Genomic DNA, 12,490 nt, shown 5'->3' with positions numbered 1-12,490 from the left:
GCATCTACAGAGGGCACTGTGGCAGCATCTACAGAGGGCACTGTGGCAGCATCTATAGAGGGCACTGTGGCAGCATCTACAGAGGGATCTGTGGCAGCATCTACAGAGGAATCTGTGGCAGCATCTACAGAGGAATCTGTGGCAGCATCTACAGAGGGCACTGCGTCAGCATCCACAGAGGGCACTGCGTCAGCATCCACAGGGGGCACTGCGGCAGCATCCACAGAGGGCACAGCGGCAGCATCCACAGAGGGCACAGCGGCAGCATCCACAGAGGGCACAGCGGCAGCATCCACAGAGGGCACAGCGGCAGCATCCACAGAGGGCACTGCGGCAGCATCCACAGAGGGCACTGCGACAGCATCCACAGACGGCACTGCGGCAGCATCCACAGAGGGCACTGCGGCAGCATCCACAGAGGGCACTGCGGCAGCATCCACAGAGGGCACTGCGGCAGCATCCACAGAGGGCACTGCGGCAGCATCCACAGAGGGCACTGCGGCAGCATCCACAGAGGGCACTGCGGCAGCATCCACAGAGGGCACTGCGGCAGCATCCACAGAGGGCACTGCGGCAGCATCCACAGAGGGCACTGCGGCAGCATCCACAGAGGGCACTGCGGCAGCATCCACAGAGGGCACTGCGGCAGCATCCACAGAGGGCACTGCGGCAGCATCCACAGAGGGCACAGCGGCAGCATCCACAGAGGGCACAGCGGCAGCATCCACAGAGGGCACAGCGGCAGCATCCACAGAGGGCACTGCGGCAGCATCCACAGAGGGCACTGCCTAGAGGAAGGTGAAAAAAAAAATCAACATTTTTTTCTAGGCTCATGAGACTCATTTCTGTAGACAACACTTGAAAGAGGGTATCTGCCCTTAACATCACTAATCTAGGATACAGGTTTAAAGGGAACACCCTGTAGTGAAATTTCACCCATCTCCACTGCAGCATAATACAACTGTTAGCACAGTAACTGAAGCTTGCACATCATAACGTGACAGAAAGTGTGTCAGGGGACACATAGAGGATGCTGAAAGAAAAGGTAAGTTTGGGCATAGGTATGTGTGTCTCTGTATATGTTTTTATGGGTGTATATAAGTGTATGGGTAAGTGAGAAGCTGGATGGGTATTGCCTGGGTGAATAAACGAATGGGCGAATATCTGACTGATCTAAAGTATGTGGGCAGTGTGTGAGCACATTATGATGCTATTACTTGTGGCTCCGCTATTTGTGCGCTGTATGGCACTGCTATTTATGCCTTTTATAGAGTTGTTTGCTCTGTTTTTATCACCGTTTATGGCTGTTTTTTTTCTACCTGTATTCTGTGGTCATTTGCACTCTGAATGGCCCTGTTATTTGCTCCATCTATGGCTTTGTTAGCTCGGTGTATGCCTCTGTTATTTGTTCCCTGTATGGCCCTGCTATTTGTGCACTATATGGCTCTGTAATTTACACTATTTGTGGTCCTGATTTTTTTTGTTTTGGACAGCCTAGTGTGAATGGTCGAGTTATCTACTCTTTTTATGGTCCTGTTATTTGTATAAACTCTGGCTTTGTAAGGCTTTGTTCACATCCGCGTTGGGACTCAGTTCATGGGTTCCGTCTGGCCTTTCCGTCAGGGGAGCCCATGAACGGAATCCAAATTGAAACAAACGGAAACCATAGTTTTCCGTTTGCATCACCATTGATTTCAATGGTGACTGATTCGGTGCAAATGGTTTCAGTTTGTCTCCGTGGTTTAAGGGTTCCGTTGTTTTGACGGAATCAATGCCGTAGTCGATTGTGCTATTGTTATGGTTTCAGTTTGCTACGATTTCCGTTTGTTTCAGTTTGGATTCCATTCATGGATTCCCCTGACGGAAAAATCAGATGGAACCCATGAACGGAGTGCCAACGCAGATGTGAACGAAGCCTTATTTGGACACACTGTAATACACACTGCGATACAGAAATAGTTTTAGTTGCGGCTCCACCGTGTTTAGAATATGTAGATCTGTGTCACTATTCCTGCTCCTGGGTTGCTATATAAGCTTGCTAACTGTATCTCTGCAGTACTGGGCTACTGAACTTACAATTGATATGTTATTGTAAAGCGTTGCAGAAGAAAGTGGCTTCAAAAAATATATATATAACATATAAGACAAAAAGGGAAAAGATGTAGGGATAAACAATTATAAGCTATGTACTGTTAGAAAAGCTTGGGGAAGACATTGTTTAGCAAATATAAATAGGATTTAAAGATAGTTATGACATATAACAGTGCAGCTATTTACAGATTCATACAGAAAATGTCATCAGTTTTCATAAAAAACAAATCAAAATATATTTCACGGACTATAGGTGAAAAGCAACAAAAAGCGATAAATAATTGCAATCCACATCCTCAGCACTGAAATGGTAAAATAATCCTGTTTATCATTTATAACAGTCACGTAAATAACATATACCGATTTCTTTCATTCATTAACATTATAGTAATGTACTCACTGTCTTCTCCCGAGTATACAGTATGTATCTCTGGATCAGGACCAGCTCCAATATCATTAACCGCTTGGACACGAATATCATATGGAACAAAGGTTGGTGTGTTTTTTATTGTAAATTGTGGACGATTCATTTTTTTATGATGCCAGTCTGTCTCCACGCCCTGTAAACGCCAACTAACTTTGTACTCGAAACCTGGACCATTTTGTTCATCTGAATTTAGAGGCTGAAACAGATGATACAACACATCACCAGGAACCCTTGAGTAGATACTGGACCATGTAACAGAGAACACTTCCATGGGGAATCATTTCTTTCTCAGATACAACACTTTTTTTTTTAACCTTTAAAACCTCCAAACATATTAATAGTTTCTGTTTAGTGGTGCATGCATCAGAAGCAGGGGTGATTCAGAATAAAAGCAGTGCCATTCAACCTTTGTATGAATGATGCCAATGTGTGCAAGGCGTAATGCCCTGCTTAAGTAGGCAGCCAAAACTCTTTTGAGCCTTCAATTGATATCCACCCTTGAAAATGTTTTGTTTTTTTAAAATCTGAATTGTTTGTTTTTCTGATATAGAGTTCCAAATCCCCTGCATAGAGAGAGATTTGAAAGATAACATTCTGACTGCTTGAAGCCACCACTAGGGGGAGCATTTGAGCTTACTGCATACTGTTTATACTTCCCTCTAGTGGTGGCTTCAGTCATAGAATTTTATGTTTTAAATGTATGTCTGTGCAGGGCATTTAACACTCTGTATCAGGTAAACCAAACTCCTACCACTATACAGATATATTAAAAAAGTCAGCACAGAATGTTGGACCTTTATGAATTATGTAATATAACTAGATTGGAATAGCGATTCAAACTTGGAGATATTAGCACCAACATATTTGGTTAACCAAACAAATCAATACAAAAGACTAAGAAAACTATTTTTGAAAGAGAAAAAAGGGATTTCCCCTAAAAATATATGGCAAGTTACATACTATTATTATAACGCACCTCCCATTTCACTGTCATTTCATCTGGATGATTTGCTTCAACAAATATAGTATGTGGGTTATTGTCAGGAGCTAAAAACAAAAGAAGTCATTCAGCATTATTATTTTTTCATATTTAAAGGGATCCTGTCATCAACATCTTACCTGTTAGGGTATGTTCACACGCAGTGACCCAAAACGTCTGAAAATACGGAGCTGTTTTCAGGCGAAAACCTCCTGATTTTTAGACGTTTTTGTAGCAACTCGCGTTTTTCGTGGCGTATTTTACGGCCATTATTGGAGCTGTTTTTCAATGGAGTCAATGAAAAACGCCTCCAAAAACGTCCCAAGAAGTGATATGCACTTCTTTTTCGTGGGTGTCTTTTTACGCGCCGTATTTTGACAGCGACACGTAAAATTACACCTCGTGGGAACAGAACACCGTAAAATCGGCAGATGTTTGTAGTCGTATTAGGGGCATTTTTTTCAGTCGTAATTCGAGGTGTAAAACGCTCGAATTACGTCTGGAAACACTGCGTGTGAATATACCCATAAAATCGCCTGACCCCTCAATGGCTGCAGCTGTCCAAAGTTCATTTCTGTGCTCTTCTCTCCTGAAGTCCTCCTCTTGCCCTAAATATTTTTGTTTAAACTTTTCGCGCCTCCTATGGTAATTTATTTTTACTCCATGATGCAGGATCTTAACCCCGCCCACCGCCGCCGCCTGTCCAGCCCTAAATGCTGAAATCTCGTTCCAAATATCGCGCATGCGTGCTTCACTACCCTTCCCTGCTTCTGCTGCTTTAGTGTCTAAATGCGCAAGCGCGGGATTTCATGTGCGTTGGAGTGAGAGAAGCTGTCAATCAAAAACAAGGAGGCGGAGTCAACTCTGAAACGCCGGAGGAATGAAAATCGGACTCTTTTCGAGTGAAGATTTAACTCTTTTCTGCTCATTTGCATATGGCTCGGGACCGCTGAAAAACGGAATACTAAAGGTACAGAGCTTACTTATATTTATGGGGTAGATAACAATGATTTTTCACCCACTTTCACAAGGTATTGCTGGCTTGATAGCTAAAATGCTGGTGACAGGTTCCCTTTAAGTGACAACACAAAATTCTGTTATTTCGTAGTGTGTTTAGTTTCAATTTGCTCATAATTGGACATTTTCTTGTATTCCCAAATTAAAGCAGTTTTCTGGTTTTGGGTAATTAAAATGTAATGATATGAAAGAAAAATGATACAAATTTCTAATATATTAGTTTCAATTGCTCACCATTTCAAGATATCTATTTGCAGGCAGTGACCGAGAGCACTTTTTTTTACATTCAGAGGTTGCAAGCCTGTACATACCACGTCTCAGCTGAAACATGAATATAATGGTATATAGTCTAGGCAATGCTCTGTGAGCTAAACAGCCAGGAATACAGACTGTAAAGGGTCATTCAGACGAGCGTCTAACTCGTCCATGTGACTCATGTATTTCAATGAGACCGTTCACACGACCGTTGCTTCAACAGAGCATGTGAAGGGTCCGCGAAAAGATAGGACATGTCCTATTTTTTTTGTGCTTCATGCAGGATTCTAGTCTATGGGGGATGCGTGATAACGCGTCCCGCGCGGGTGCACCTCGGATGTAAAAAAAACTGCCGTTTCTCACGTCCGAGGTTGGCTACGTTTGTCTGAATTTTAACGTTAGATTCCGTAGATGGGTTCCGTTAGACCTTTCCAGCAGGGTTACCCATCAACGGAAAGGCAAACAGAAACTATAACTTTCGACTGCGGTATTGATTCCGTCTAAATAAACGGAAACCTTACAGAAGGGACACAAACGGAAACCATTAGCAACGGAAGCATTACCATTTAAATCAATGGTAATGCTAATGGAAAGCTATGGGTTTTGTTTGCCTTTCCGTTGATAGTTTCCCCTAAAAGAAAGATCTGATGGAACATATCAACGGAACACCGACACAGATGTGAACACACCCTAAGGCCCCATGCACACGACCGTATATTTCATCCGTAATTACGGCCCATAATTACGGACCCATTCATTACTATTGGCCACAGACACCTTTCCGTATTTTTACGGATGGGTGTCCGTGCTGAAAAATTTATAGAACCTGTCCTATTCTTGTCCGTAATTACGGCACGGACTCTCCCATGGAAGCCTATAGGCGCTTCCATAAATTCGGACGGCTACGGATGTGCATCCATAAACTGTCCGTATTTACGGAAATGTTGCTATGCAACATGTTGGTGACATCATTAGCAGCCTCCCTTTTTTGCTGATCCGTATATACGGATGAAATATGGATGCCTATGGATCTGTATTTATGGACAGTATTTACGGATAGATTAAAAAACGGTCGTGTGCATGGGGCCTTAGGCCCCATGCACACGACCATAAAAAATCACTGTAATTGTGGATTACGGAGCCATTCAGTTCTCTTGGCCGTGGACACCATTCCGTATCGCTACGGATAGATGTCCGTGCCGTAGTACTGTGTCGGGAATTATGGAGCATGTCCTACCTTTTGTATTTTACGGACCGTGCTCCCATACTTTGTATGGGAGAATGGCCGGAAAATGCGGGCTGCGGCCGACCATCCCAGCAATCGCGGGGCGTGATTACAGGCACGGCCGTGTGCATGAGGCCTTATATTGTAGAAAACTATCAGTGAGATATGCGCTGCTGATCTTTATCACACGTTACCTAGATTGGATACAATTGTATCTACTTCTCACAGAGAGCAGGACTAGTTATGTTTAGGTTTGTAAACTATGAGCGTTAACAAGAGAGTGTTCTCATTCATTCACAGCAAACAAATATCTTGTAAATGGTAAGGAATTAAAACACAAAGTTTATTAGGAAGTTGTAGAACTTTTCATTTATACCATTAAATTAAATTTGGATAAAACTGAAAAACCCCTTTAAGTATTAAGCCAGGATTATGGTTCTAATAAACTAAGTTGTAAAACTATATAATCAGACTTTCATTGCTAGCATACATGGTAGAACCAGATTTCTGATAATTATTCCATTCCATCTTCTTTTGGTAAGGAAAAATAGTTCCATTAATAAGCTAACATGCTGGATAACAATGTTGTCCGCCTTGTGAACCAGAAATATTTATGGCAAGATGATCTAGACGACCTTCGATACACATCTTTGTGGTCCACAGGAGTGAACTGAATCGACTTATTTAATTGACGCAACAATGTGATATGTCTGAACCAGAAAGTTGAAGTTTCCGTTAATTCAGGTATACTTAGGAACTCAGGAACATTACAATGGCAGTCGAATTGCGATTGCGTGAGGATCCAAGGTTAGGTTGTGAATGTTAAGTTTTACTTATTAAATTGAGGTAATAAATAAAGGGTAATTGAACTTTCAGAAAACTTCTGACATGTCATAGTGAGCACTGAGACTCCCACCGATCGCTTAAATGTAGTGGCAGATTCGCTTGCGGGAGAGGTGAGCGGCTTCTTTTCGCTTGGGGGAGAGCTGAGCGGCATAGTTTCTGATTGGCTTTTCTCGGAAAGCCAGTGTAACGGTGTATGGACTTAATAGAAAGTCTATGAGCTCGTACAGCGCTACATCAGCTTGGAAAGAAAAGGCGATCGGAAACGAAGCGGCACAGCGCTCACCCGCTTCTGCCGCTTCGTTTTAGCGATCGGTGGGGGTCTCAGTGCTCGGAACCCCACTGATCAAAACTTCTGACATGTCACTATGACATGTCAGAAGTTTTCTGAAAGTTTAGTTACCATTTTAGTAAGGGCTGGTGACTTTTATGGCATTTCCATTGGTTTGTCAGAACACCACCAATACTAAAAATGGAGTGCACAGTTCTCTGTTTTTGGTGGAAAAGTGGCCACACATACAATCTCCTTTCCTCATAGTCTATGGGAGATATAGAAACAGTCGAGAGGACATATACACTACAATAAACAGTGATAGCACAATGGACAAGCCATTCTTGGGATAAGTGGAGAGGCCTAGAGGCTGAGGTCTAACAAGCAGACTTTTATCCTCAATACCTAAAGAGTGCCAAAAGTCATTTTTTGGAATGTACCTTTGATGTTTAAACGGTAAGCTGTAAAATGGAATTTAAAGATGAAGATACCTTATTCAGATAACTCAGGAGGTTTACATGCAATCCTATAGACAACCATACAGAACACATCATAATATCATGTGCCAAATGACAAATTCAGCTTCATTTGTATTTCACTTGGACAATATTTGTAATACAAACCATTATGCAGTTCTATAATCTCCAAAATGCAATTCACTGGGATGAAAGGCCCTATAGAATATAACTTACACGCGTCAGAGTTACTTTTTCAATACAAACAACACGAAATTGGTCAGCGCATCCTAACAATGTGACATAAATGTGCAGGTACTGTGACTGCAAATAATACAAAAAAAAAAGCACTTTGCGAGCACCAATAGAAAGTCTACGAGTCCGTACACTGGTCACTCGGCTTTCCGATGAAAGCGGATCAGGAACAATCACCTGAGTGCTTCTGCCGCTTCATTTTAGCGATCCGTGGGGAACTCAGTGCTCGGACCCCCACCAATCAAAACTTCTGACATGTCACTATGACGTGTCAAAAGTTTTTTAAAAGTTTAGTTACCCTTTAAGTTACTATGTTTAGCTATTCATTCGGTACAGTTACCTGCAGGTGGCGTGCCATAATTTTCTGAGACAAGACTTGGAGGACTTTTCCCAATTCCATTCACAGCAAAGACACGGAATAGGTACTTAAAATTGGGAATAAGCTGCACATGAACTGAGGTGACATTTCCGTGGACATTGGCTACATCTTCCCATTCTCCTGTCTCATCAATGCTCTTTATGGACTGGATAATAAACTCTAGAAAGATAAAAGTAATTTGGAAAACATAAAATGAATAAATAAGGGAATAAATGGTTTAGTAATTATTTATTCACAAGTTTACCATCTTCGGGTATCCCTCCTTCATTCCGCACATCTAGAATATCTATCCCATGTCTGCGATAAACATATATCTGTCCTAACATAATATAAGGACAGACTAGATGGACCATGTGATCTCTTTCTGCCGTCAATCTTTTACGTTTCTAGGTTTCTACCTCCAAGCAGTGATACTTTCTCTTATGCAACATTTCCAAAGAGACATAATTCTCATTACTACAATCCGTCATGAATGCCCCCCCCTCGCTTAGGTTCTTAATTGGCTTTTAATCGACCTGAGGATAAAATTTAAGTTATTACACTTTACCCTCAAATTATTGTATAACTATTTCTACTGTCCTTCATAACTACTATCCACACAGGGCCGCAGTATTTTCCACAGGCAGGAACCCCCCTTTCCGGACGTCACTATCATTCCCTATTAAACTGTCCTCTACATGCAAATAGTTTAAATGGCTATTCGCATCTTATAATCTTATGGCATATTGCTAGAATATGCCATAATGTTATGATCAGTGGGGGTCCAACATCCCGAGAATGAAGCGACCGGGGACTCCCCTGATTCTTCCCTGCACAGCGGTCAAAACTATGAAGGAGCCGCAGTGTTTGACTAGTGTTATTGTCCCTTCCTCCTGAGGCTCAGTGGGGGTCCCAGCAGTCAGACCTCCATCAATCAGGAAGTGATGGCATACCCTAGCAATTTGCCATCACTTATAATGGTGGGAAAAACCCTTTAAAAGGAAAAACCCCTTCTGATATGTCAGAGATCCATGGCAGAATATCATGTCTTTGATGCCTCTGATTTCCAGAATGATAGGCTTGATAAAGTGCTTGAACCCCCTTGGCACTGCTCAGAGATTTCTATTACTCTAAATCTGATACAGCGTTCTAAGCAAAGAGCCGTTCAAATCATTGAGGTTTGCTCAGAAATTTTATTTTGCTACAATCATTTCACATGTGTATAAGAATAGTGGAAAAGAATTTTGACTGGATCGCCCTTTTAAACAGGCTTTCAAAAAATAATATGCTTCTTTATAGCAGCCCATGATCCCCACAAACCACGGCTGTTTTCTCACCTACTACAAATGTGTCCAGCCTTACCTTTGCTTGAATTTGGTTAAGGACTCCAATTTCTCTTGAAACCAATTCAATACAATATCGTGACATGCTAGAAAAACCCTTGACAGGCTGCAAATCACAATACAACCACTGGGTGGCCACACAGACACACACATAACAAAGATATCTCATAATTTTTTCTTGCAAACCTGGTCATCTGGTGCCACACATGTCAGGATATATTGAGATAAGGGGAAACGCGTAAGAAAGCACACATCTGTACATCAAGTGATCAGATTAGATTGATCCGCTTAGATTTTGAGCTATATTGTGGTTCTGTATGTGTTTCATTGGAGTTTTTATCTACATCCCAATTGTTGTACATCTGTGTAAGGCCTTATTCACACAAATGAATTTCTCGTCCGTGTGCTGTCTATTTTAACAACGGACAGCACAATGACCGATACAATTCAATGCGGCTTTGCACACATCTGTTTTTTTCAACGGAGCATGTGTCCATTGCAAGAAACTCACACCATACCCTATTCTGGTGCTGTCCGTTTTTCACAGATCCGTTGCTAAGCGATGCGTAATAGAAAGAGAAGTGAGACCAAGAAGTGATTGCAGAGGAGAAAAAAAGGGACGACATACGGATGTAAAAAAATGACATCCAGAACGCACATGGACACAACACGGACTTTCACATGGATGACAAGGCCTAATATGTTGATGCTTTAAAAATAAAGGGAAATAATAATAAATAATGAGGCTAATGACATACCTGAGATGGGGCTGTTGTGGCTGTCACCTGGTGACCAGGACAGCACAACACTACGGTCCTGCTTTTCCAAAAGCTGTACATTTTCAGGAGGCATTGCAACATCTACCAAAATAAAGAAACGCTATAACAAATGAATGATATAGGAGAATATAGATTTATCTATATAGTCTCAGCATATATTATTATGTTTGCTTAGTTTTTAAACACTATCACTAATCATCTTGAAATAATGAAAGAAGAGACAGTTAGGCCGGATTCACACGACCGAGTGCAAACTCGAATGTGAAAAACGGCAGTTTTTCACGTCCAAGTTGCACCAGTGCGGGACCCGTTTTCACGGATCCCTCATAGACTTGAGTCTTTTGAGGGATCTGTGAAAACGGACGAAAATAGGACATGTCCTATTTTTCCACGGACCCTTCACACGGGCCATTGAAACAGCAGCAGCAAGCGGTCCAATTGAAATACATGCGTCCGTGTAACGGACGTTTTTTTAACGGCCGTCACACGGACGAGTTACACGCTCGTCTGCATAAGACCTTAGTCTGTTTTAGATCTGTATTAACTTTCCACTAATATGAGCTTTCTTTTATATTTAAAATTATCCCCTAAAGAGTGATCAATTAAGTAATCTCAGCACTTCTTGGGTTTTTTTCTATTAACCCCTTCCCCCCACAATAATTTTTCGGATTTTCATTTAAATATTTTTCCTCCCCACCTTCCAAAAGCCCTAACTTTTTTATTTTTCCAACGATATAGCTCTATGAGGGCTTGATTTTTGCAGGATGAGTTGTAGTTGTTCATGGAATTTCCATTTATTGTACCATATAATGTACTAGGAAACAGTAAAACAATTTTTTTGTGGAGGAAAGCGATTTCGCCATTTTTTTGCGCTTCGTTTTTTACGGCGTTCACCGTGCAATTGAACGCGGGTCAATAAAATTACGCTGATACCAAATTTATATAGTTTTTCATATTTTACTGCTTTTACTAGGAAAAAAATCAAGTATAAAAAATAACATTTATTTTAGTGTCGCCAAATTCTGAGAGCCATAACTTTTTAATTTTTTCTTTTTATTGAGCGATAGGGGGCTTGTTTTTTGTGAGATGAGCTGTCGTTTTTTGTGGTACCATTTTGGGGGTACATGCAAGTTATTGATCACATTTTTGTGGCAGATGAGGTGACCAAAAAAAGAGGGAATTTGCATTTTACAATTTTTTTTACGGAGTTCACAGTTCATGTTAATTTTTTTTAATATTGTAATAGTTCAGACTTTTACAGGTGTAGGGATACCAATTATGTTTATTATTACATTTTTTATAATGCTTTAGAAGAAAAATAGGCGTTTTTTGAACTTTTAATATATATTTTTTTGTACATGAAAAAAATATTATTTAACAGATTTTTACTAGGGGACTTGAACCATTGATTGTTGGATCGCTTACACTATATACTGCAATACTAATGTATTGACAATATACTTTATTAGGACCCCAGGCTGCCATAACAACCGTCGGCACCCCGCAATCCGGTCGCCCCCCTCTTTCTTATAACTATTGACTGTGACATCTAAGGGGTTAAACCAGCAGAATCGCGCTTGAGCGTGATCCCACTCGTTACAGTGAAGACTCGGCTGTAACATGCAGCCGACAGTCCCATTGTATTGGGCGAGCTCAGCCCGTGAGCCTGCTTCATACTTCCCCTACCCAACTGACTACAGGTAATTAACACCACTGGAAATAACAAATTGGCTGCATGTTACTGGGCTCTCCGACATGACTTCCTGGTCTGCAGCTATTGGCTGAAGCAGCACCTCACAGGCTTCCTGTTCTGCCCGCATCCTGCATGTACTGGGCGCAGAATACTGTAAATATTGAGAGATTTCTTCTCCATTTTAGAGAGCGCACAGTATTACCAATATTATGTGCAGAGTGAATACGGGGAGTGGGTTGAGCGGCAAGTCTGTTAGGTGCAGCTTCAGCCAATAACTGCAGAGCACTGAGTGACGTCAAAGAGGGGGAACTGTTTGGCAACTTCTGTACAGCCCTGTAACACACAGCCATTGTGTTATTTCCTGTGGGGTTAAAGGGATTTTTACCACAAATAGTTATAGTTGGCAAACTATTCACAATCACTAGTACTGGTATATTACAAAAGCAAATGTCAAGGAAAGGCAAAGAGGAGACAAGATGCATGGTCTATTGTGAAATTC

General features: G+C 41.5%; 1 protein-coding gene across 1 annotated transcript in view; it reads right to left on the bottom strand.

Moving 5' to 3' along the window:
• The window catches only part of CHL1 (cell adhesion molecule L1 like), a 126,714-nt gene that overhangs the window by 20,621 nt on the left and 93,603 nt on the right, over positions 1-12,490 (bottom strand). The window contains exons 15-18 of the mRNA XM_075833772.1: positions 10,278-10,379; positions 8,159-8,356; positions 3,495-3,565; positions 2,492-2,714 (exon numbers count right to left, since the gene is read on the bottom strand). Of these exons, the coding sequence (XP_075689887.1) occupies positions 2,492-2,714; positions 3,495-3,565; positions 8,159-8,356; positions 10,278-10,379 (594 nt within the window). The remainder of the gene's footprint in view (positions 1-2,491; positions 2,715-3,494; positions 3,566-8,158; positions 8,357-10,277; positions 10,380-12,490) is intronic.

This window comes from Rhinoderma darwinii, chromosome 7 (assembly GCF_050947455.1).
Source record: "Rhinoderma darwinii isolate aRhiDar2 chromosome 7, aRhiDar2.hap1, whole genome shotgun sequence".
Classification (NCBI taxonomy): Eukaryota; Metazoa; Chordata; class Amphibia; order Anura; family Rhinodermatidae; genus Rhinoderma; species Rhinoderma darwinii.
The sequence above is the reverse complement of the archived record's forward strand: the minus strand, read 5'-3'. Positions and strand labels throughout refer to the sequence as shown.